General features: G+C 40.9%; 1 protein-coding gene across 1 annotated transcript in view; it reads left to right on the forward strand.

The window, feature by feature from the left end:
- Positions 1-24,813, forward strand: part of DCDC1 (doublecortin domain containing 1) — a 394,396-nt gene that overhangs the window by 341,232 nt on the left and 28,351 nt on the right. The window contains 7 exon segments of the mRNA XM_066360544.1: positions 996-1,154; positions 2,253-2,453; positions 8,153-8,246; positions 11,361-11,405; positions 11,408-11,522; positions 17,433-17,443; positions 23,430-23,615. Coding sequence (XP_066216641.1) covers positions 996-1,154; positions 2,253-2,453; positions 8,153-8,246; positions 11,361-11,405; positions 11,408-11,522; positions 17,433-17,443; positions 23,430-23,615 — 811 coding nt within the window.

Consider the following 24,813-nt stretch of genomic DNA (forward strand, 5'->3'; position numbering starts at 1 on the left):
TTTTTTTTAACAGTTCCTGAGATTTTTTTTTTTTCCTTTTCTTTTGAGAAGCTACAGTTGTGAATGAGGCCATGGTTACCCTCCAATTTCATATCCACATGTAATACTTTTGTTACATTGGAGAAGGGCATGGCTGCTTCGCTAACACAGAAATTGTTCCAGAAGATTTGGGTAATTTGATATTGCTTACAGTTACATCAAATTACCACCAGACCTCAGTGATCACAGCCTCTCCCCCTTGAATTAGACACATGCATATTGAGAGCACTGAACTGTGCTTGCGGCTTTGCCTGTGTGTGTATCCTGCCTTCAGCGGAGCGGTTCTCCTACCGTGGCATCTTCCCACGGAAGGCAAAGTGCCCTGAACAGTGGCCTGGAACTTGACATATTCAGATCGGTATGGTGGCCATGCTTCTAGCCACACTTCATTTTAATAAGAAGCCAGAGGCTGGGGCAGTTATTCAAATGATTACTATTTACTCTAGCAAAAGCTGGCACCTATGTGCCAATGCTGTTTGTCTCCCTAGATTTCTCTGTTGAGAGGAAAAGTTAAGATTCCTGTAACATTGCCCTATAAATAAACTTTATGATACCCAGTAATCTAGGATGTATTGTTCCAGACAGAAATATGACCCATTTACGGGACAGGTACAGGGAGTCTTGTTACAGGTTCGCTATGATTTTCTGAAACTACTGAGTAGTATTCATCTTATAACTTTTGAAATATAATACCTGGCCCCATTTTTTGAGTAAGTCTAACAAAGATGAATACTATTTATGCTGTGATGGAGGAATTTTATTTATGACTTTATAGAAAAAGATCTAAATTATATATTAATGGGGTATGGATTTGCAATGTTCGGCACCATGACAGAAATATGATTTTTACGTATCTGCCAGTACCCTTCAGGATGTGATCAGACTACACCTCAGAGAAGATTCTGTGAGCCTAAATCAGGATTCTTAGACTTGTGTTTGTTTCTGAACCTTGGTAGAGATTCACATGCAAGAGCCCGTCTCCGAATGAAGGCTTGTCACACATTTCTCAGGTATGCCCGGCAGGAAACTTCTCGCAACTTTAATGAGGACGACAGTTTTCCGAAGGAAATGGAGGAAGAGCTCTCTAAAAATGTGGAACCGCAGAGGAACTACAGGTACAAAGTTTCAGTGAATTCCTGTTAGAGATTTCTAGCTAGTCTTAGGTTTCCTCACTTTGGGGCAAAAATATTCCTAAATGTTTGCATTACTGTTAGCTACTATTTACACATCAACATATACATTTTTGTCTTTCTGGTGTTTTTGACTAAATTATTTGCAAGCATGGATGGGCAGGTCCTTCTTACTTTATCTGTGTAATTAAAATTTTTGTTCACTGGTGTGTCTTTTCTGTTAATACACCCATCTTTGCCTCCTAAGAGCTTAGCACTGAGCTTATATATTTGTTGAATAAATGTGTGAATGAATGTATAAATAAATATGTAAATGTCCTGGGAAAATGCAATTTTTTCTTTAAAAATTTTTTTCTGATCAATATCCAGTGCAATGACAAGAATCTATAGCACTTTGTGTTTTTCTATAATCTTTAGACATTTGCTTAACGCCACAGCAGCTTATATGTATTAAACAGTTTGGGTACTTCAATAGTTAGCATAAGTCTCTGCATATAGTGGGGACTTAATAGATGTTTATAAATTAATTTAATTATCAATGCAGGGTGATGTTTAGCATGTTTAATAAGTTTGCTTAATCCCTTAAAATCCTTAGTAAGATATTTCTTTAACTTATTAGCATATAATTATTTCCTTTTGTGCTATGGAGTTGTTATGAGTATGAATTGTTACGGAAAATTTAAAAACTTGGAGAATTATGTTCTCTTTGCCAGAGATTCTGTAGATGGAAGATAGAAACAATCATGGTTTAAACAAAACTCCTTTGTGTCTCTAGGTTTTGATTCTGCATGCCCTCTCTTTTCCAACTTCTTTTACCTCTTTGAACATCTTTTTTTCTTTGCTGATGAGTTCCTCACATTCTCTTGGCTAAACATTTACTTCTGTTACAAAGTAAACTCAGAATTCTGCATTGTACGCGAGCTTGGCAGTGCACGTAGTGTTGCCGCTGCCCTGAGGACACTGCCTCACCGTTTATAGTGAGTCTGGTTCTCGGCGGGTCTCCTGCCAGCAGGACAGGCGACCTCCAGCTCATCGAGGGCACGGGACATTTTCCTGCACCTAATGGGATTTTCTTTATCTCAGCCATTCGCCAAAGCAGAGCAGATTGCAGAAGCTTTGCCACCAGCGGTTTGAATACAGAGATGGCCAAATTATAAGCCTTGCTGTTTCTCAGCTGGCCTTGGGGGTGCAGGGTCCCAACCTGCGTTCAGGCATGGAGGTGGTTTTGGTGGAAAAAAAAGCCAATGACAGTCATCAATGCTGGATGCACAAGGAAGGCAGCAGGTGAACACATTATATTTGGGGGTTAATATATCAAAAAGTGAAGGGGAGCCTAAGAGATTCGCCCACAGCGCTGGCTGCTGTATATTTGATGACTTTGGATTTTCTATTTAACATAGCCAATAAGTTTCTGTCCTACTCAAGGAAAAGAAAGAAAGTGATGTGTAAAGGCTAGCCGCCTATGCATAATTTATCCAGTTTGTTTCAGATAAGAAATGTAAAATCTGACCCACTGGGTTCATAGTTTTCACTGGCCCTTGAGGTCAAGAGAATACTGGACTGTCATCTAATTTTATCTTTATGATTTGAAGGGATCAAATAAAAACTCTAAAAGATTTTTTTAAATTTGCTTTTCATAACTCAATCTCCTGCTCTCCCTACAGCATGCCCCACCCCTTTGTATCAAATAACCAGCTCATAGGACTTCTACTCACATGGAGAGAACAAATTCTTACCTTTACAAAGGTAGCAACCCAACCCAATGGGTGGCCCTTGCTTGGATCTGGACTCAAGCCAGCCACTGTCAAACGGTTATTTCTCAGACAATCAGAGGAGATTTAAAACAATCTGGGTACCAGATAATATGAAGGAAGTCTTGTTAATTTTATTGCGTCTTACGGTGGTTTAATGGTTATGTTGAAGAAAAAAAAAAAAGAAAAGAAAAGTCCTGATCACTGGGATATATATCTTGTAGTATGTACAGATAAAATCAAGAGCTCTCTCAGATTTGCCTTAAAATATTCTAGCAAAAGCAAAATGTTTAAATTTGGGAGGGGAATGGATAAAACAAGAACAGCAGAATGTTGATAGCTGTTGGGTCCATGGTGGTTTCTTCAACATTTCTCCCTGTTTTTTTGTGCATGTTTGAACATTTCCTTAACAAGAAAGAAAATAACTCCTTGGTTTTTAGATTGGTTTGCTTCAGATTCGACCATTAGTGCTCTATGGTGGGTCTCCAGGGGCCTCTTCAATCTTTTGAAATGCTATATAAAATTTGTGTTTGTGTATTTGTGCAGTACTTTTTTTTCTATTTTCCTGGAAAGGAGCTGTGATTTTCTTTGGATTCTCAAAAGGTGCATGGTACAAAAGGCTTAGGAATTGCTGCTTTGAGAAAGATGGCTTAAGCCTCATCCGGCTGCAGCAGCGGGCCCAGCATGGCGGGAGGGGAGCTCGCCTTAATCTGCTCCCTGTCTGAGATGAGCAAAGCTGCCAGCAAGGGATTCTTGCTGGGCTTGTTTTAGAGAAGGCTGAGAAGCCAACGTAGACGGCTCTGGCGAGGTGTTCCTTGGCCTCATTCATCCCAGCCTAGCTAAGCTGTCTGTGCAGTGCAGAGCTAGGAAGCAGACTTTTGTCCCTGCGAATGGCTTGCTATGGTGGAACCAGAACGCATTCATTCAGCTGTAAAGAATGATTACGGGCAGTGTTTTAGGTGTTGGCACTTCAGCAAAGAACAAAACAGAGAAGTATCCCTGCCCCCACAGAGCTAGTGCTATCCCATCACTATATGTCTAGAAGTGAGCAGTGCATCTCATCGCCCCAGCTTTCTGTGTCGTAGCAGAGGTCCCGCTTAAGCCTCAGTTGGAATTCAGGCGTGCTGGTGAATGGGGGTGAACATCCATAGAATGAGAGAAACGATCCCAAGTCAGGAGAGAGCCCAGCATGGTGGGTTTAACTCAGAAACACTGTTCATGGGAAGAGGAGGCCATTTCTGGGTCCTCCTGAGTGTCCGTCACTGGTTTCGTTTGGAGGGCTGGGGAGAAATCAGGAGGAAAAAGAAGTTTGCCTAAAACTCTGAAACGTTGGACTCTGACCAGCGCTGCTTTGGGAAAATATCTAACCATGTGTAGCATAAAAGAGGAGAATGGTCTCTCCCAATCTCCTTCCACTTTCCAAAACGCTCCGCAACATCGCTGTCCTGAAGCCTCCCCATGTCAAGCCATAGAAGGGAGGGGCAGATGGTGGGAGACGATGCTATTGATTGATCTCTGATCAGAAACTTCAGAGTCTGCAAAGAATAGATGGGGGGAGGGGACAGGATTTGCTCCTGAGCACATGGGTCACCATCTAGAGACTCCCACAAACTCTTAGAGGTTTTGGTGATTAGTTGTGGGCACAATTCAGAAGAATATCTGCCCTATCGCAGAAATGTGTCTGCATGGTGCCAGTAATCCCGAGCCTTCTCCCACATTTGCCCTCGGCATTTTGCTTTGTTTTCTTACCCATAATCAGATATTGAAACCCACTTGTTCTGATTTAATGGTGAGACCTGCAGAACCTTGGATTGCACTATGTAGCAGAGATTGCAGAAAATTCATTTATGGGAATCATAGTCCTTTGATCCCCTTATTTTGCCCAGGCAGTAAATCTATGTTTGGGAGCAGCTGCCCATTCAGAACATGTGTTAATAGAGTGTAGGCAGAGTAGTTCGCTGCCGTAACGGGAGTGTATCCTGGGAGGCACTAGTGGCTATCACTGTGCCAAAATTGTCTACCTTTAGTCCTTCCATTCAGGCCTGCCTGGGATAAAACAAGAGCTGGTAGAAAGGGCAAGAAATGAATGAGGGGACACCAACAGGCAGTAGGAAATTGCCAAAGACACACTCATTTGATTTCCAGCCCCACAGAAGCCCCAGATCAACCTTTGAGATAATCTGTCTTCTTGTTCCCATTTTTTTCCTTTTTTCTTTTTCCAGGTGAGAGGAGGGGAGATAGTGAGACACACTCCTTCATGTGCCCCAACTGGGATCCACTTGGCAACCCCTATCTAGGGCTAATGCTGAATCAAGTGAACTATTTTTAATGCCTGAGGCTGATGCTTGTACCAACCAAGCCATCCTCAATGCCCAGGGCCAACACTCAAATCAATCAACCCACTGGGTATGGCAGGAAAAGAGCGAGAGAAAGGGGAGAGGAAGGGAGAGAAAAGCAGAGGGTAGCTTCTCTTGTGTGTCCTGGCTGGGAATCAAACCCGTGACATCCATATGCTGGGCTGATTCTCTATCACTGAGCCAACAGGCCAGGGCCGTCTTCCTCCCATTTTAAATTCTGGCACAAGCTGAATTAATCACTTGGTCTTTAAAAGGAAATACGAAAATGTATGAAGAAATCCTAAGGGGCGAAAATCCCCTCAACAGGACTCAAAGTTATAGAGGGGAAATACAGCATCACGAAATTTGGAGCTGAAGGCAATCTTAAAAACCTTCTAGTCTTAGTCACTTGATTCCAAAGTTACGGGAACTGAGGTTCAAGGAGATTAGGTGACTGGTATGTACTCATAGCACGACTTAATGGACAAGGCAGTGATACAGTGCTGGATACTTGCTGGGATAGGAATAATTTCTCACTGTGTTGTTCGGGACACAGGGGGTTTTATGTAGAAGTCTATAGGCTCGGGCTTCCTGCAGAATGTAAGCCTTCCTGCTATGCGCCAGTGCCAGTTGATTGCACTGTTCAAAAAAAAAAAAAAAAAAAAAAAAAAAAAAAAAAAAAAAAAAGAAAAGAAAAAAAGAAAGAAAGAAAGAAAGAACGAAAAGAAGGAAAACGAATCCTGTGATGACTGAGCACGGCACAGAAGCCTGGGGAGGTTGCCCTGACTAGTCTAGTCATTTTAGTCAGCAGTAACACCAAGACAGCTATATAACTAATCTTGGCTTCACAGTAGGTCACTGCAGAAATATATGTTCATTCATTCCTTTGAATAATATTGACTGCCAATTGGAATGCAAGGTGCAAACCATGCAGCATGCTGAGGCTGTAGAGGTGAGCAACACAGAAGTGCTCTCCTGCCACAGGTAGCCTTCCAAGCGCTAAAGAGGCATTTGATAAAACTGAATGCCAACTTTAGATTTAAAACGATACTTCATTAACTAGCAGTGGAATGATGAGACGCCTTGTAAGACTAATAGTGATGATGTTGTAGAAGTCAGAGTAATGTGTAAAATCCTGTTATAATTTTACGATTTTCCCCAACCCTTTGTACATTCTTTGCAACGAGGATATATTGCTTTATGTTCAGAGATTTAAATTAGATATCTGGAATTTTCTCAGTCTTGAAAGGCAAAGTATATTACTTTTATAACAGATCTGCTCCCACAGTCTCCCCTTCCCTCCTCTCCGTCCTCATTACATTTTACATTCAGGGGAGTGATACTTTCCATAGCACCAATGCCACTGCCTCTGCAATGTAACCATGCTCACAGGTGGAACGAACTAGCTTTTCCTATCGAGACGAGAGAGAGCCTTGACTATCTGGGTTATTGTTGCTTTTAAGTGATGCGAGGAAAAGAATGAGGGTTTCAGCTCAATCATTTTTATTTTGTTTTTCAGCCAAGGAGGCCTTTTGTTAGCTCCAATATATGATCACTTGAAAATGTTTACCACTTATCTTGGACTTCTAGGGAAAGCTCCTTTAGGAAAAAAAATTGAGGGAGATCTATTAAAAAATCACCATGAATAATAGTAGCTAATGCCGAGTACTGTGTGACAGACAGTAGTCTATGCATTTTATGTGCCTTAACTCCTTTAATTCCCACAACGGTCCTGCCACGTATGCTCCATTTTCCCACCTTACTAGTGAGAGTACTGAGACACAGACTTGTTCAGCAGAACCAAAGAGCTACGGAAAGGTGGACCCAGGAGTCTAACTTGAGCATTGTGGCCCAGAATCCATGCCCTCAATCACACTGACATACTACCTCATAACAACTAAACGGGTACAATCTGGAGACAGAAACTATACAGTGATCCCAACAGGGGAAATGGAACATAAAGAATTGTTAAACAAGAAGAAAAGAGCAATTATCTTATATTTAAAAAAACATATAAATTCTACGTGATACTCTAAGCTATGGGAGAGTATGCATGAAAGGACAGACTTGGATTTGGGCCCCTCCCCAAGGTTGGAGTTCAAAACTCACGGGAAGACGTATAGTTGCAGCCCACCGGACAGCAAGGAGATGTGCTGGTGTGCTGGTGTGCTGGCCAGTCCTGGTGTTTGGTTGCTGGGCAGGCAGGAAGCAGCCCTCTGGGACACATATGGGGGCCGTTGGGACGTATGTGGGGTGCTGCTGTGGCAGAGGCCCGGGGCGTGCAGTCTCTGTGCCAGGAGAGCCACAAACAGACGATCACGAGGCCAGGGCAGTGCTGTGAAGGTTCCGAGGGGCACGCATTCCAGGCACCTGGTTGGGGAAGAGCGTCCCTGGCTGCCCCACTGCCAACCACGGATGCCACCCACCAGCCGGGAGGAGCAGGAGGGCCCTTCCTGCTGCCCCACTGCCAACCACGGATGCCACTCAGCAGCCGGGAGGAGCAGGAGGGCCCTTCCTGCTGCCCCACTGCCAACCACGGATGCCACCCACCAGCCGGGAGGAGCAGGAGGGCCCTTCCTGCTGCCCACTGCCAACCACGGATGCCACCCACCAGCCGGGAGGAGCAGGAGGGCCCTTCCTGCTGCCCCACTGCCAACCACGGATGCCACTCAGCAGCCGGGAGGAGCAGGAGGGCCCTTCCTGCTGCAGGGTTCCTCCCGCGCCCTCTCTGAGAAAGCGTCACACGGCACTGGGGAAATAGGAAGAGTGCTGAAAAGACCACGCCCATCGCCACAGAGCTTGTATGCAGACCAGAAGTAACACACCAGTGAGTGGCACAGAGGGCGCCCTGAACCGGTCAGGCTGCTTTGTAATGTACCTCATCCTTTTTCCCAAGGACCTTTCACCTGGTGCGGAACCCAGACCTGGTGCTGGCAGTGTCTATGGCCAAAATGGGAAATGAAGTCTGTGGCTACCCTGTTATTGTTCAGGTAGGAGATATATATATATATATATATATATATATATATATATATATATATGCCAAAGAGTAATCAGAGCCCTTTACTGAATTAAATACAAATCAAGCTCCTTGCCTCCTTGTTGGAGAGAAAGTGGATGTCATAGAATTCCATCTCGAATGCCACTGCTAAAATATTTACAATAATCTGCTTAGATTTCAAACTGAGCATGTTCATGTAGCTCTTAATTTAGTTTAATCCAACAGATAGTGATTGTGGGCTTGCTGCCTGTCAGGAGCTAGACTTGTTACTTAAATCAGTTCCAACGACAAGCGAGAGCAATGGTCCCAATGTCATTCACGTAGCTTCCAGTCGCAGCAGTGGGTGCAGTCGTGGAGTGGCTGTTAGATGTAACACATGTCTTAAGTTTACTAATCAGAACAGATGCAAGTCCCCTCTGACCTGGCGACTGGAGGGAAAGACCATGGTCAGGGGCTCTGCCTGAAGGATGGGAGCTCAGCAGTGTTTATCTGACACTCATCTGAAATACACTTTTAACATACTCTTGCAAAGACTGATAGCCGCCAAAGGATTTTTGGAAACTCCAGAGAAGTCTGGCTTCATTTGAGTTTTAGACAAACACGTCAGTTCTTTTCCATGTTTGTCCATCATCCTTACCGCATAACCAAAGACACTCCTAAATGAAGGCGTGTTTGTGTGTTTTATTTTTTTTGTTAGGAGGAGGGGAAGTTAGGCGGGTCCCTGCCCCGCCTGTACTTTTGGCATTCTCCACAATCTTTGCCCTCTCTTTGACGAACAGAATATATCGTCTCCAAGTAACATTTGTCTTAGCCCATGTTTTTTTTTTTCTTTTCTGAAGCTAGAAACCGGGAGAGACAGTCAGACAGACTCCCGCAGGCGCCCGACCGGGATCCACCCGGCACGCCCACCAGGAGGCGACGCTCTGCCCACCAGGGGGCGATGCTCTGCCCCTCCGGGGCTTCGCTCTGCCGCGACCAGAGCCACTCTAGCGCCTGGGGCAGAGGCCAAGGAGCCATCCCCAGCGCCCGGGCCATCTTTGCTCCAATGGAGCCTCGACTGCGGGAGAGGAAGAGAGAGACAGAGAGGAAGGAGGGGGAGGAGTGGAGAAGCAGATGGAGGCTTCTTCTGTGTGCCCTGGCCGGGAATCGAACCCGGGACTTCTGCATGCCAGGCCGACGCTCTACCACTGAGCAAACCGGCCAGGGCCTTAGCCCATGTTTTTAATAGCAGTAAGACAACTTGCTTAGCAGGTTCCGAATCCAAAAGTGGGACCCAGCAGTCTAGACAGATATCAAAGCTTAATTGAGTCTTCTATCCTGATGATAAATATGTGTTTAAAATTTGTTTTGGGGAGACAAAGTATAACATCACATTCTTCCCTGTCAGGGGTGTCTTAGGTAGTGAGATAAAAACTTCATGCAGTTTCATAAAATTATAGATATGGATGTTTTTCCTTAAGGTTCCCAATTTATAGGAAATGAGTTTGATCACAAGGCAATTTGAATTACCTTTCAAGATTATTTTTTTTGTTGCCGGTGTTTCATATTTATTTCTTGAAGCGATCAGTTAGTGAGAAAATATTAAAGTTCATGTAAATTAATAAAAATGAGGCATGTTAGGTTAATGCTACCAGGCCCCCTCCCTGTTCCTTGAAATATAGTCCGTGTTCTCATTCCTCTGAGGGATGGTCTATTGTCTGACCTATTAAATCAATTCTTAAGGCTCATTTATTTTCCTCTTTACTATCAGTCTCTCCTTGGTAATGTAAGTGTTATTCATTATAAAGTTCCTTCAGGTGTCATGATATATTTAGTTGGAACTAATCTACTGGTTTAAAGTCTCTTAAATTGAAACTACTCATTTCTTTACTTATGCTTGAGCCAAGTTATAGAACTTGAATAAATTTGCTGTTTCTATCACATCTAAACTGAGTGTATTCACATTTTATAAGAATCCTCCTTGATAACCATTGAAATTTAAGTTAAAATATCAAGAAATATTAAATTTAAGTAATATCAACAAGATATTACTTTCCATTTACTAAACTGATGCTATTTGGGCATAGGGAAACATGCCATTTCTTTTCTTTTCTTTTTTATTCATTTTTTTTTAGAGAGAAGAGAGAAAGAGACTGTAAGCTCCCTTAGAGAGGGAGAGAGAGGAGAGAGAGAGAGAGAGAGAGAGAGAGAGAGAGAGAGAGAAAGGTGGGGAGGAGCTGGAAGCATCAACTCCCATATGTGCCTTGACCAGGCAAGCCCGGGGTTTCGAACTGGCGACCTCAGCATTTCCAGGTCAATGCTTTATCCACTGCGCCACCACAGGTCAGGTCCATTTCATACATTATTGGTGGAAGTGGAAATGAAAAGAACCTTTCTAAAAAGTATCTGGATATGATAAAGCTTTATATGATATATCATTATATTTAAAAATGATTGTGTTTTTTTATTGGTAATTCTACTTGAGGAGTTTATTCTAAAGAAGTTATAGACATACACAAAGATTTGTCTGTGTCAGTCTTCATTGCTTTTTGCTTATAGTCAGGAAAATTTCAGAATTTACATTTTTAATTTTTGGAGAGTGGGTTCGAAACCCTGGGCTTGCCCGGTCAAGGCACATATGGGAGTTGATGCTTCCAGCTCCTTCTCTCCTCTCTCTCTCTCTGTCTCTCCCTCTCTTCTCTAAAATGAATAAATAAATAAATTAAAAAAAAATTTTTGGAGAGTGGTAAAATATTCCTAATAGTATATATATCGAATAGTATATATTCTTTAACAAAGTGTTCCAAAATAGATTCACAGAATTTTGTTAAGTAAAAACAAAACAAAACAAAACCCAAAAGTAATGCAGTTACAAATTGTATATATTTTGTGATTCTATTTTTGTAAATAATGCATATTTATAAATATAAAAGGACTATGTCTATAATGATCAAATGTCAAATATATAATTATATAATAATCAAGTAAGTAGTTATTACTACATAGTAGAATTATGAGTAATTCTCTGTACTCTCTGAATTTATGTAATGAAAACTATGACTGCTATAACTGAGTCATAAACTCTCATTTGATTCCAGATTTTGTCTCTCTTTTTTTTTTCCAGAAATATAAGCCTTATAACAATGGGACTTCCAACCAAAAGTGGAATTACAATATGTTGAAAACATGAAAGCTCTTATGGCCTTTCATAGCACTGCACTGGATAAGGAAGTCACAGCAGCGAATTATGCTGGAATTTGTACCTCTTCTGTGGTGAGAAAAGAAAGCCAGTAAGTGGTTCATTCCTACTGAGGATAAGAGAAAAAAGGGAGGACCCTGACCCAGTTGGCTCAGTAGTAGAGTGTTGGCCTGGTGTGTGAAAGTCCCAGGTTCTATTCCTAACCAGGGCACACAGGAGAAGCACCTATCTACTTTTTCACCCTTCCCCTCCCACCCTCCTTTCTCTCTATCTCTCTCTTCCACTCCCGCAGCCAAGGCTCTATTGGAGCAAAGTTGGCCCAGGCGCTGAGGATGGCTCCATGGCCTCCGCCTCAGGCACTAGAGTGACTTAGATTGCAGTGGAGCAACGCCCCAGAGGGGCCAAGCATCGCCCCCTGGTGGGCGTGCCTGGAAGGGGGGGGGATGCCGGTCGGGTGCATGCGGGAGTCTCTTTGTCTGCCTTCCCTCTGCTTCTCACTTTGGAAAAATACAAAAAAATTTAAAAATAAAAAAAAGAAAAGAAAAGAAAAAAGGGGGAAATGGGGTAGTTTAATAAAGCAAGAAATTATATTTCTAGAAAACCTATACTCACACAAATTGAGCTCTGACTTGTAAATTAAACAGGATTCTGGTTAGGACAGAATGAAGGGATAGTGATATTATTCTCTACTTAATATTGTATCAGTGGCTCGCTATCACCAGCCCCATCTTGGGTTTAAGGTTCATCATCAGTTCACCAAAACATGCACAAGGGAGGACAGTCATACATGCTACCCTCCCACAGGTGTGCCTGCCACGCTAGATGCCATTCCACTCCAGAAAGCATACTCACATGCAAATGAGTGTGACTTTAACTCTATTACATTATAGCAAGCCTAGGCCTAAGCATACATATATTCTAATTTGTGAAGAAAATTATTTCACAAGTTTGGTCCTTCATGTTTTGTTAGTCAAGAATTATTTGCACCATACTTTACACATACCTGGGATATTGTGAGTCCAGCCACCTTGCTGTTGTTGATGACCACTGGCATGCTTGAAATCTCATAAAGCACCAATAAGACCCTTCTCCATCAAGACTCTCTTTCCTCTGCTCTTTAGCCATCTCTGAACTGCTTCTTCACTCATCATTCTCTACCTCTCTGACTAAGAGATGTCCAGCTGTGCCACTACAGTCTGTGTCTCTCTGGTTTTGACAGCGCTATCCCCTGTGCCTCTTTCTACTTCGTGAACTCAAACCTGTGAGCAGATGCACTGTCAGACTAGTGAGGTTATCTTAAAATGAATCAAGTCAACTTAACAAGGTTCCCACTATCCAAAGATGTACCCAATTATGCATCAACATGCTAATGAGAGTAGTGGATTGACATACATCATATATGTTTAAATCCATATGTTCATATTGATATTAAACAACAGCAACAACTACTTATTGGTCCCAATTAAATGATGCTATGAAACCAATTCATTACTTTGAAAAGTGGGAAATAAAGAATCAAGCATTTCTTTTCTTTTCTTTATGAACTGTACCTTAGGATAACAAAATATTGGATGAGAAGAAGTGTCACTTTATAGAAATATCCCAGCTAATAAATGAATTGGCACATAACTTATTACAAACCCCATGCTTTTCTATCTAAATGATTCTGCATGTATTATGCATTCAGCTTCATCTGAGAGAGGCTATTTAATTTTCTGCCTTCCAGTAACTTATAGAAAAATGGAAATCAGATGTGCATGTCGAGAAATCCATAGTGAAATTTGAGAATCACCACTTCGAAAGTACTGTCTGAATGTTGGGTTTGAATTGAGGTGGCTCTGTGTACTTAAATGGAGGAGTTGAACCAAATGGAAAAGGCAAAACACCCAAGAGCTTGGAATCAGGAGTCAGTTTTATATTTCAGTTCAGTGCTACTCGGGTATCCTTGGATAAATCTCTGCACTTTTGTTTTCTCTTATGTAAATGGAGAATGGTGATATTAACTCTGTACTTAACTTTTAGCCTTGTGAAGAACAAAGCCAATTAAAGAGTCTATATAAAAGTACTTTAAAATTTTATTATTCAAAAGTGGAGAGACTAGTAAAATGAATTCTCATATACCTCTCATCAAAATTCAACTATTATCAAGGTTTGGAAACATTTACAAAGTCCCAGACATGGTATCTTTTCATCTCAAACTTACGCATGCATCTCTGAAAAATTTGAACATTATCTTGAATAATCATTATGCCATTATCACAGCTAACAAAATGAAGAATAATTCTCCAAATGCCCTGTCCTTAATTATGTTTCCAAGGTTCTCCTAAAAAATTCTCCTTATGGTTGGTAGGAGTCAGGATTTAAACAAGGTCCCTTTGTGATGTTTAGTTGCAGAATCTGGGTCCTTTGTCCTATAAAATGCTCTGTTTGGATTTATTTACCTGTCTCCTTCTTGTGGCATATTTAACTTGTTTCTCTAGCCTATATAGTTCCAGTAAAATAAATTGAGCTCTACATTTGTAATTAGATTTATGCTCAGGTTTTCTTTGTTTTGGAAAGAATCTTTTAAGTTTTATGGCATTTTTCACATTTATCATTCAGGCATACAATGTCTGGATTTCTTGTTTTTAGTGATGACAATTATCAGTGGGTTCAGGTGATTGCAACCTAATCCCACATTTTAAAATTTCCCAGTGGCCCTGGCCAGGCATCTCAGTTGGTTGGAGTATCATCCTAATACAATGAACAAGGTTGTGAGTTCAATCCCTAGTCAGGGCTCATGCAAGAATCAACCAGTGGCCTCATAAATAAGTGGAACTACAAATTAATGTTTCTTTTTCTCTCTCTCCTTCTCTCTCTCTTAAATCAATAAAAAATAAATAAATAAAAATTTTAAAATGTCCCTGTGATTTTTTTCTAATGTCTGTTACCTTTTGGTGATTTTTGCCTAAATACATTATTTCATTAGGAGTTTCAAAAGGGTCAGTTTTGTTGAATGCTATAGTTTCCCCCACATTTATTAGCTGATCTTTTAATGTAAGGAACCTTACCTTTTCAATCATGTATGTGAGTACCTAAAAATATGATTTGTAAGAATGGTAGGATAAGTGCTTAATTTGTTCTGTCTCATTTATCTATTGTGCTATAACAAATCACTTAAAAACTTAGTGGCTTAAATCAGCAACCGTTATTTGCTCTGTGGGTCAGAAACTCGGAGCAGGACTTAACTGGGCAGTTCTGCCTGTCATTTATGCAGCAATCATCATCTGGTGGCATTTCAGTAGTCTGGTAGTTCTGAGGGGACTGGATGGTCAAAGATGTCCTTCCTCGCATGTCTGGTGCTTGGCAGGCTGTTAGCTTGGGGCCTGGTTCTCCTGAAGGCTTCTCGGGCATGCTAGCTCAAGTGTGTTCATGTGTCATCTCAGGGTTCCAATTGCAGCCAAAAAATACCAACCTTTGATGGGCAAGCACTTCTTCTGCACCTGCTTACATCACACGTGCTAATGCTACAGTGGCCCAAGCAAGTCACATGGCTTTGCCCAGATTCCAGGACTGATTGGAGGAGCAGCAAAGTCACATGCCAAAAGGGCATGAAAACAAGGATGGGATAGTTTTATTGTGGCCACCTCTGCAAATAGTCTGCCACATTTTCTAATGGCCAAATTTCAGTTAAAAATTGGTGCTTGTTTACTTCCAATGGACTCCCATAAATAGTGGTTTTGTTTATTATTATTTTTTATTGTTTTTACTTATATGTCTAGCATCATTATGAATACATGGGATTTTTATATATTCTAACATATTCTGAGTGTTTTGGTTATCATTCTTTTTATTGCTTCCAAAATGTCCCATTTTCAGCCATTGGAGGCCCTTCATGTTGGCTCCTATGTCTTTTTTTTTTTTTTTTAAATGAATTTTTATTAATGATAATGGGATGACATTAATAAATCAGGGTACATATATTCAAAGAAAACATGTCTAGGTTATTTTGTCATTAGATTATGTTGCATACCCCTCGCCCAAAGTCAGATTGTCCTTCGCCATCCTCTATCTAGTTCTCTGTGCCCCTCCCCCTCCCCCTAACTCTCCCCCTGTCCTCCCTCCCCCCACCCCTGGTAACCACCACACTCTTGTCCATGTCTCTTAGTCTCATTTTTATGTTCCACCAATGTATGGAATCATGTAGTTCTTGTTTTTTTCTGATTTTCTTATTTCACTCCTTATAATGTTATCAAGATCCCACCATTTTGCTGTAAATGATCTGATGTCATCATTTCTTATGGCTGAGTAGTATTCCATAGTGTATATGTGCCACATCTTCTTTATCCAGTCTTCTATTGAAGGGCTTTTTGGTTGTTTCCATGTCTTGGCCACTGTGAACAGTGCTGCAATGAACATGGGGCTACATGTGTCTTCACGTATCAATGTTTCTGAGGTTTTGGGGTATATACCCAGTAGAGGGATTGCTGGGTCATAAGGTAGTTCTATTTTCAGTTTTTTGAGGAACCACCATACTTTCCTCCATAATGGTTGTACTACTTTACAGTCCCACCAACAGTGAATGAGGGTTCCTTTTTCTCCACAGCCTCTCCAACATTTGCTATTACCCGTCTTGTTGATAATAGCTAATCTAACAGGGGTGAGGTGGTATCTCATTGTAGTTTTGATTTGCATTTCCCTAATAACTAATGAAGCTGAGCATCTTTTCATATATCTGTTGGCCATTTGTATCTCTTCCTGGGAGAAGTGTCTATTCATGTCCTCTTCCCATTTTTTTATTGGATTGTTTGTTTGTTTGTTGTTGAGTTTTATGAGTTCTTTGTAAATTTTGGATATTAGGCCCTTATCTGAGCTGTTGTTTGAAAATATCATTTCCCATTTAGTTGGCTGTCTGTTTATTTTTATATCAGTTTCTCTTGCTGAGCAAAAACTTTTTATTCTGATGTAGTCCCATTCATTTATCTTTGCCTTCACTTCTCTTGCCATTGGAGTCAAGTTCATAAAATGTTCTTTAAAACCCAGGTCCATGATTTTAGTACCTATGTCTTCTTCTATGTACTTTATTGTTTCATGTCTTATATTTAGGTCTTTGATCCATTTTGAATTAATTTTAGTACACGGGGACAGGCTGTAGTCGAGTTTCATTCTTTTGCATGTGGCTTTCCAGTTTTCCCAACACCATTTGTTGAAGAGGCTTTCTTTTCTCCATTGTGTGTTGTTGGCCCCTTTATCAAAGATTATTTGACCATATATATGTGGTTTTATTTCTGGGCTTTCTATTCTGTTCCATTGGTCTGAGTGTCTATTTTTCTGCCAATACCATGCTGTTTTGATTATCGTGGCCCTATAATATAGTTTAAAGTCAGGTATTGTAATGCCCCCAGCTTCATTCTTTTTCCTTAGGATTGTTTTGGCTATTCGGGTTTTTTTATACTTCCATATAAATCTGATGATTTTTTGTTCCATTTCTTTAAAAAATCTCATAGGGATTTTGATGGGAATTGCATTAAATTTGTATATTGCTTTGGGTAATATGGCCATTTTGATTATATTTATTCTTCCTATCCAAGAACAAGGAATATTTTTCCATCTCATTGTATCTTTTTCGATTTCCCTTAACAATGCTTTGTAATTTTCATTATATAGGTCCTTTACATTCTTTGTTATGTTTATTCCTAGGTATTTTATTTTTTTTGTTGCAATCGTGAAGGGGATTATTTTTTTGAGTTCGTTTTCTAATATTTCATTGTTGGCATAGAGAAAGGCTATGGACTTCTGTATGTTAATTTTGTATCCTGCGACCTTACTGTATTGGTTTATTGTTTCTAATAATCTTTTTGTGGAGTCCTTCGGGTTTTCGATATATAGGATCATATCATCAGCAAAAAGTGATACCTTTACTTCTTCTTTTCCGATATGGATGCCTTTTATTTCTTTGTCTTGTCTGATTGCTCTGGCCAGAACTTCTAGCACCATGTTAAATAAGAGTGGAGAGAGTGGACAACCCTGTCTTGTTCCTGATTTAAGGTAGAAAGTCCTCAGTTTTATGCCGTTTAAAATGATGTTGGCTGATGGTTTATCATATATGGCCTTTATCATGTTGAGATATTTTCCTTCTATACCCATTTTGTTGAGAGTCTTAAACATAAAATTGTGTTGTATTTTATCAAAAGCCTTTTCTGCATCTATTGATAAGATCATGTGGTTTTTGTTCTTTGTTTTGTTGATATGGTGTATTACGTTAACCGTTTTGTGTATGTTGAACCATCCTTGAGATTCTGGGATGAATCCCACTTGATCATGATGTATTATTTTTTTAATATGTTGTTGTATTTGGTTTGCCAGTATTTTGTTTAGTATTTTAGCATCTGTATTCATTAGAGATATTGGTCTGTAGTTTTCTTTCTTTGTGCCATCCTTGCCAGGTTTTGGTATGAGGGTTATGTTGGTCTCATAAAATGTGTTTGGAAGTATTGCTTCTTCTTCAATTTTTTGGAAGACTTTGAGTAGAATAGGAACCAAGTCTTCTTTGAATGTTTGATAGAATTCACTAGTATAACCGTCTGGGCCTGGACTTTTATTTTTGGGGAGGTTTTTAATAGTTTTTTCTATTTCCTCCCTGCTGATTGGTCTGTTTAGGCTTTCTGCTTCTTCATGATTCAGTCTAGGAAGGTTGTATTGTTCTAGGAATTTATCCATTTCTCCTAGATTGTTGTATTTGGTGGCATATAATTTTTCATAGTATTCTACAATAATTCTTTGTATATCTATGATGTCTGTGGTGATCTCTCCTCTTTCATTTTGGATTTTATTTATTTGAGTCCTGTGCCTTTTTTCCTTGGTGAGTCTTGCCAAGGGTTTGTCAATTTTGTTGATCTTTTCAAAGAACCAGCTCCTTGTTTTATTGATTTTTTCTATAGTTTTTCTGTTCTCTATTTCATTTATTTCTGCTCTGATTTTTATTATCTCCTTTCTTCGGCTGGTTTTGGGTTGTCTTTGTTCTTCATTTTCTAGTTCCTTAAGGTGTGAAGTTAAGTGGTTTACTTCGGCTCTCTCTTGTTTGTTCATATAGGCCTGAAGTGATATGAACTTTCCTCTTATTACTGCTTTTGCTGCATCCCAGAGATTCTGATATGTCGTATTTTCATTTTCATTTGTCTGTATATATCTTTTGATCTCTGCGCTTATTTCTTCTTTGACCCATTCATTTTTTAGAAGTATGTTGTTTAGTTTCCACATTTTTGTGGGTTTTTCCCCCTCTTTTTTACAGTTGAATTCTAGTTTCAAGGCTTTATGATCAGAAAATATGCTTGGTACAATTTCAATTTTTTTAAATTTGCTGATATTGTCTTTGTGGGCCAACATATGGTCAATTCTTGAGAATGTTCCATGTACACTAGAGAAAAATGTATACTCTGTCGCTTTAGGATGAAGTGTCCTGTAGATGTCTATCATATCCAGGTGTTCTAGTATTTCGTTTAAGGCCACTATCTCTTTATTGATTCTCTGTTTGGATGACCGATCTAGAGCCGTCAGCGGAGTATTGAGGTCTCCAAGTATGATTGTATTTTTGTTAGTTTTTGTTTTAAGGTCAATAAGTAGCTGTCTTATATATTTTGGTGCTCCTTGGTTTGGTGCATATATATTAAGGATTGTTATGTCTTCTTGATTCAGTGTCCCCTTAATCATTATGAAATGACCATTTTTGTCTCTGAGTACTTTTTCTGTCTTGTAGTCAGCATTATCAGATATGAGTATTGCTACACCTGCTTTTTTTTGGGTGTTGTTTGCTTGGAGTATTGTTTTCCAGCCTTTCACTTTGAATTTGTTTTTATCCTTGTTGCTTAGATGTGTTTCTTGTAGGCAGCATATAGTTGGATTTTCTTTTTTAATCCATTCTGCTACTCTGTGTCTTTTTATTGGTAAGTTTAATCCATTTACATTTAGTGTAATTATTGACACTTGTGGGTTCCCTACTACCATTTTATAAATTGCTTTCTGTTAGTTTTGTATCTAGTTTGATTCTTCTCTTTTGTTTTTCTATCATTTGTTTTTGTTTGTTTGTGTTCCATACTTCTTTCCTCTGTTGCTACCTTTTTTAAGTCAAGTGTTTTTGTGGTGGTTTTTTCTAGGGTGGTTACCATTAAGTAATGAAAAGGGTACCTACCATATTCATTGTAGTACCCTATCTTATAAGTATTTCTGCACTTCATCGTCCTTTGCTACTGTTAATCTCCATCCTCTCCCCCCTTTTTTTTCTTTGTTGTCACAGTTTAAGTTTGGTTTTATTGTGTTCTTGGTGGAGCTGTTACTTGTGGTGTTGTTTTCTTTTGTTCTTTGAATCTGGTTGGAAAACCCCCTTTAGTATTTCCTGGAGTGGGGGCTTTCTGTTGATAAATTCTCTCATCTTTTCTGAATTTGTGAATGTTTTTATATCTCCTTCATACTTGAAGGATAGCTTTGATGGGTATAGTATTCGTGGCTGAAAGTTCCTCTCTTTCAGGGCTTTAAATATTGGGGTCCACTCTCTTCTAGCTTGTAGAGTTTCTGCTGAGAAATCTGATGATAATCTAATAGGCCTTCCTTTATATGTTGTACTCTTCTTTTCCCTGGCTGCCTTGAGAATTTTTTCTTTGTCATTGGTTTGTGTCATCTTTATTATGATGTGCCTTGGAGTGGGTTTGTTGGGGTTAAGAAAACTCAGTGTTCTGTTTGCTTCTTGAATTTGAGGCTTTAGTTCTTTCCACAGGCTTGGGAAGTTCTCGTCTATTATTTGTTTGAGTATATTCTCCATTCCATTTTCTTTCTCTTCTCCCTCTGATATACCTATTATTCTTATGTTATACTTTCTGATGGAGTCAGACAATTCCTGTAGGGCTTTCTCGTTTTTTATTATTTTTGAGTCTCTTTCTTCTTCTCTCTGTTGTGCCTCAAGTTGTTTGTCTTCTATTTCACTAATCCTATCTTCAATCTGGGCTGTTCTGCTAGCTAAGCTTGTTACCTCGTTTTTCAGCTCGTGAATTGAGTTTTTCATTTCTGTTTGATTTGTTTTTATAGTTTCAATTTCCTTGGTAATATATTCTTTGTATTCATTGAGTTGTTTTCTGATCTCCCTATATTGCTTTTCTGTGTTTTCTTGTATATCTCTGAGTATTTTTAAGATTTCTATTTTAAATTCTCTGTCATTTAGCTCCAAGGCTTCCAATATGTTAAGTCTTTTCTCCATAGATTTTTCCACATCTATTTGTGTTACCTCTCTTTCTTTTGTATCCATAATATTTGATTTCCTCTTTCTTATTGGCATCTGAGGGTGGTCTTGTTGATAGCACTAATTAGAATTAATAAAGAGTAAAAAGTAAAAAAAAAAAAAAAAAAAAAAAAAAAAGGTAAAACACCCCACAAAAAAAACAGTAATAATTTATTATTTCCTCCTTTTTTTCTTTCTTCTCTTTCCCCCCCTCCTCAGGGAAATATCATGCCTATAATGGAGGGCCTGATTTGGGGTGAAGAGTTCAAGGGGCAAAAAAAGGGGAGTAGGGACCTACTAAATGCAAAAAAAAAAAAAAGAAAAGGAAGAAAATCTTAGACAAGCATAAGATGATTTGCTTGTGAGTGATGGTCAACTAAGAGATATAATGAGAGGGATAAGAGGAAACTATAAAAAAGGACAAAAAAAGGAATAATAAAGAAGAAAAAAATAAAAATGATAAGTAAAAATCTGTTGTATTAAGTGGAGCGAAGACTAAATACAATGGTGACCTTGGGTTGGGAGGACCCAAAATGCCACAAAAATAAACAAACAAGAAAAAAACAAAAACAAAAGCGAAAAAGAAAAATAAAGCCAAAAAAATCCTTGAGTCTCAAATTAACTAATTTGTTCGTGATTGAGGATTAAATGGGATGAAAGTAAAATGAGAAAAGAAAAAACGAATAGAAAGGAAAAAATAAGAAAAAGAGAAAAACAAAGGAAAAAATAAAAAAGGAAGAGAAAAAACAAGATAAAGCAAAACAAAATAAAACAAAAGAGGAGAGAGTGAGAGTTAAGTGTTTTGGAGTATAACCTTAAAGGAGGGTGAGGATGAAGAAGAGAAATAAAATGTAACACTTATGAGTAGTGTAGTTCAAGAAAAGGGAAGCATAAGATGGGCAGAGAATAGAAGGACCGAGGTGGTGGAAATAAAGGCAATAAGATAGAAGAAACAAACAACAACAACAACAAAAAAAACATTAGTGGAACAAGTTGTAAAGTCTGTGGATTTTTCTTGATTTTGAGATGTTAACTTCTTCCTTTTTTCTTTTCTCTCCCTCTTCCTGGTCGGTGACTCTACCCCAGGCTCTGCCCCTGTGTCACACTTAGGTAGGGATTTGCAGTTGATGGGATTCTATGGCAATGTCATATAATTGGCTTTAGGCTTTCTGGTAGTCAAGGCTTGTTGGCGTTTGCAGGGTCCAACGATGAGAGAGTTTGCTTTCCTGGATTCTCTCTCCTAGTCCCCCCTTCCTGAATTAGCAGCCTGGTGATCCAGCTATAAGGCTGCAACAGCTTCTGCCTGGGGAGTAAGAGGCTCAAAGAGCTGGGAAATCCCCACTCTATCCCCACTCAGTGCAAGGCTTTGGGAAAGGCTCTGGCAGTCAGGGCCTCCAGTGTAATCAGGCGGGGGTGGGAGTTAATTGTTGTCAAGGTGACTGTTCAGTGCCTAGCATTCAGTTGGACCTCTCAACCCAGGCTTTCCACACTTTGTAGCCTGTTTCGGCTGGGAAGAAGAGGCACTAGTCTCTGCTTGCAACTAGTGTAGTATAGATCTTATTATCTGCCAAGTCCTTCTTGTTAGCGTTTATCCCTGAATATGGAGGCTCTATCAATCAGAAGTTGCCCCCGCCCCTTTAGCGAGAGGCACTAAAAAATATCACGCCTCTTGTCTTGGGTCGCTGAACTGAGAGAGATCTTATTAATTAGAACCGAGGGTGCGCAGATTTCACAGGTTAAGCTAATTTCAGTGATTGGGTCGCAGCTGTGCTCCCGAAGGTATTTCAGGCTGCCTGCGCGCGCCCCTCCCCCAACGCTTGATTGTTAGCTTGAATGGCTGGGTGAGGTGCCCCGCCCACGGAGAGAATCTCCCAAGTAGGGAAGACCGCCTTGGGGCCTCTCCCGCTCCCCCCGCTGCTGGCGGCTGGGGCGCACCGGGCGCAGGATGATGGGGCACCCTGGGTGTGCGGGCCAGCAGGGCGCTCTGGGCGCGTGGAATGCCCAGGGTACACGCGCGAATGGGGTGCTCCGGGCCCCGGTGGCTGGCGACTCTCACTCGCAGTGCGCGGGCCGCTGGGAATGTTAGCGGTGCTCGCTCTGCAACCGGACCGGGCGCGCCAGTGGCTGCTCGCCGCTCCGGAGTGTGGGCGGTGCTCGCTCTGCAACCGAACCGGGCGCGCGGCTGCTCGCAGCTGCTGCTCGCGGCTCCCGAGTGTGGGCTGACTCACCACAGGCGCACTTCCTCGCGGCTTGAATGAACGTCCCTGCGGTAGCTTCCTCCACACCCTCGTCTCTCAGATTCAAATGATAACAGTCCTTTCGCTTTCAGTTTGTGTGGAACTCCGGAATGCTCCGAGGATAAATTTTCCTGTTTCTAGTTGATAAATTTGTTGTGATTTTGGGGAGATCTGTCGGACGCGCTGCTCACGGCGCCATTTCCGTGACGTCACTCCTCCTATGTCTTTTTCACATGATCCTTGTATACTGGATGGCTACTTTTCTTTCTGGGCTCCAGAGTGTGTGTGTGTGTGTGTGTGTGTGTGTGTGTGTGTGTGTGTGTGTGTGTGTATATATGTATATATATATAATTATTAGGAAGCAAAATAATGCACTCATGTTGAGATGTCAAATTTAGCATTCGGGATTATAAAGATATACATATTTTATTTGTATTGTAAAGTGTTCTACAAGCATGCTCTTAAATCCAAGATGTACCTATGTAAAAGCATCTTTGCCCCTCTTGGTAGGGATATTGTTATCTCTCGCCGGCTGGCAAGAAGAGAAAGATGCTGTGCTTGGCGTGCGGACAGTCCATGCCCGCAGAGAGGGGGCTGACGCAGCTGCTTCCAGGGAAGCCGTTCTGCTGTGCCTCAGCCTCCCAGACCCGGAAGCCCTTCTCACGAGGGCTGTTCAAGGTCACCAACGTGGCTGAGGTGTGTAATGAGCTGAGCTCTGATAATACACTTTGGAAACTTCGATGCATTCATTATCTGTCTTGCATTCAAGTTCATCTCCACTCATCCCATTCATCTTCCACTGATGCACCTTTACCATTTCACCTGCATTGATTTCCTTTTTCCCACTGTAATTTAAAATACATTGTCTATTAATAGTTCGATACACTCTTTGAAGTTAATTGGGCACTTCTGCGGCTTTAATCATCTCTTGACACCTTCCACTGCTCCCTGTGTTGCTCTTAGATGAGGAAGTATAACTTCAAATCTTTACTTAGTAGAGCATGTTTTTTTTTGTTGTTGTTGTTGTTTTGCTTTGCTTTGCTTATATCCACAGAGTAAACTCCTTTTTAGTAATATGGAGCATTTCAGGGAGAGTTTGACATGTTGTTGTCAATGACCCTTCAGGTTGGGGTGCCAAAATCCACTCATCCATGTCTATTATTGTTTATAGTTTATGGAGAAAAAATAATTTCAGTCGCTTCCCTGTGATATTAAATTAAACTGGCACCATTTTAAAAATCCTTTTTTTTTTTTTTTTTTTTTTTTTTTAAGTTTAGAAGTGCGAACTAAGGGGAACTTACACACCTGTATAAAGAGGAGTGACCGCTCCGGGGTGGGCAGCCTTCAGCCCGCCATGCTCATCAGGGCCCGCCCCTTCCCAGATTGCTCTCCCTCCTCCCCTAAACTGGTACACGTTGCAGGGGAGAGGGGAGAGGGGAGGGGGTAGTAACAGTTACAGTATACATCAGCTGAGACAGTAACTCTGAGGGAGAAAGGAAGCCAGTCCTCTGGGCAAGTCTGAGGCATCTGCCTCGCTTTAGCGATAGTGGTGTAGGGCGTGTTTAGCAGGTGGAGGCGAGCGGGTTGGAAAGAACGCTCAATGTCGCGGCAGCTCAGGCAGCGCCAGTCCCTGGGGCAGCATCCTCGGGCCCGGAAAGGGAAAGGTAGCTGTGTGTTCAACCTCCTTACCCTGTGGTGAAGAAGACGACGTGTATACTCATTCCCCTCCGTGCTCGTCAACTCTGCCACCAGCAGAGGGCATCACCCTAACGTTAAAGATGAAGAGAACAGGTGTACTGCTCCTGTCCCTGCGCTCCGACCCCAGCTTCTCTCTGCCCTGGCTTCCTTCCCCCTCCCCTGTCACAGGAGAATGCCAGAAACACAGTCAAAGGCC

This window comes from Saccopteryx leptura, chromosome 1, assembly GCF_036850995.1.
Source record: "Saccopteryx leptura isolate mSacLep1 chromosome 1, mSacLep1_pri_phased_curated, whole genome shotgun sequence".
In the NCBI taxonomy this organism is placed as follows: Eukaryota; Metazoa; Chordata; class Mammalia; order Chiroptera; family Emballonuridae; genus Saccopteryx; species Saccopteryx leptura.